Source organism: Microtus ochrogaster, unplaced genomic scaffold (genome assembly GCF_000317375.1).
Source record: "Microtus ochrogaster isolate Prairie Vole_2 unplaced genomic scaffold, MicOch1.0 UNK35, whole genome shotgun sequence".
Lineage (NCBI taxonomy): Eukaryota > Metazoa > Chordata > Mammalia > Rodentia > Cricetidae > Microtus > Microtus ochrogaster.
In genome coordinates this window covers 291,349-292,136 of record NW_004949133.1, presented here as the reverse complement: position 1 = coordinate 292,136, position 788 = coordinate 291,349, and the positions used below count along the sequence as shown (strand labels likewise).

The 788-nt window shown below is 38.7% G+C and overlaps 1 protein-coding gene across 1 annotated transcript in view; it reads right to left on the bottom strand.

The window, feature by feature from the left end:
- Positions 1–788, bottom strand: part of Fh (fumarate hydratase) — a 24,419-nt gene that overhangs the window by 14,235 nt on the left and 9,396 nt on the right. The window contains exon 4 of the mRNA XM_005368528.1: positions 256–432. Coding sequence (XP_005368585.1) covers positions 256–432 — 177 coding nt within the window. The remainder of the gene's footprint in view (positions 1–255; positions 433–788) is intronic.

Here is a 788-nt window from a genome sequence, read left to right as displayed (position 1 = left end):
AAAAAAAAAAAACCTGTTCTAAATAAATGAAACAATAAAATGTATACGTACACTAAACCTAGATGTCTTAACGATGATTGTTTTATGGAGTTTGAAACCAGCCATGACTCCTGGAAGAAACGAACTTAAAAGTCTTCTCTAGTAAAGAACACAAGCTGGACAGACTCCTTGTCAAAAAAACACATGCTGGCCTTACAAGCACATCTCCCATTCGCTTGTCCATCTGTCCTGACGGAACAGAGGACATGCACCCACCTGGCTCTTATTAACGTGATCGTTGGGGTGCACAGGTTTCTTGCTGCCAAGTTCACCTCCTAACATTTCAATTGCTCTGTTGCTAATGACTTCATTTACATTCATGTTTGTCTGGGTTCCCGATCCAGTCTGCCACACCACCAGAGGAAAGTGGTCATTCAATTTACCTTCAGCTACCTGCAGAAAAGAAAGCATTAACAGTGAGTCTTCTTAAAATAAGGAATTAAAATAAGGTATTAATTAAGCTATTTAAAAGAACCATTATGAAGGAAAGCTCTGCTTACAGAACTATTTTAAAGATGTCATTGTTTTATATGCTAAGTGACTTGCTAATGATTTCAAGACAGTTAAAGGCAGCCGTGGCACAATCTTAAATATCTGCTGCATCACTTATTCTAATTACAGTTACTTTGAAACACCAAACTTTATATATTCTGAATGATGACAACTCACTGGCTTCAGACACAAACTGAATGAAAGCCATTAGCTTGTTCCCTGTGCTGCCTGCTGAAATGGAGGACCACCTGTGAGGC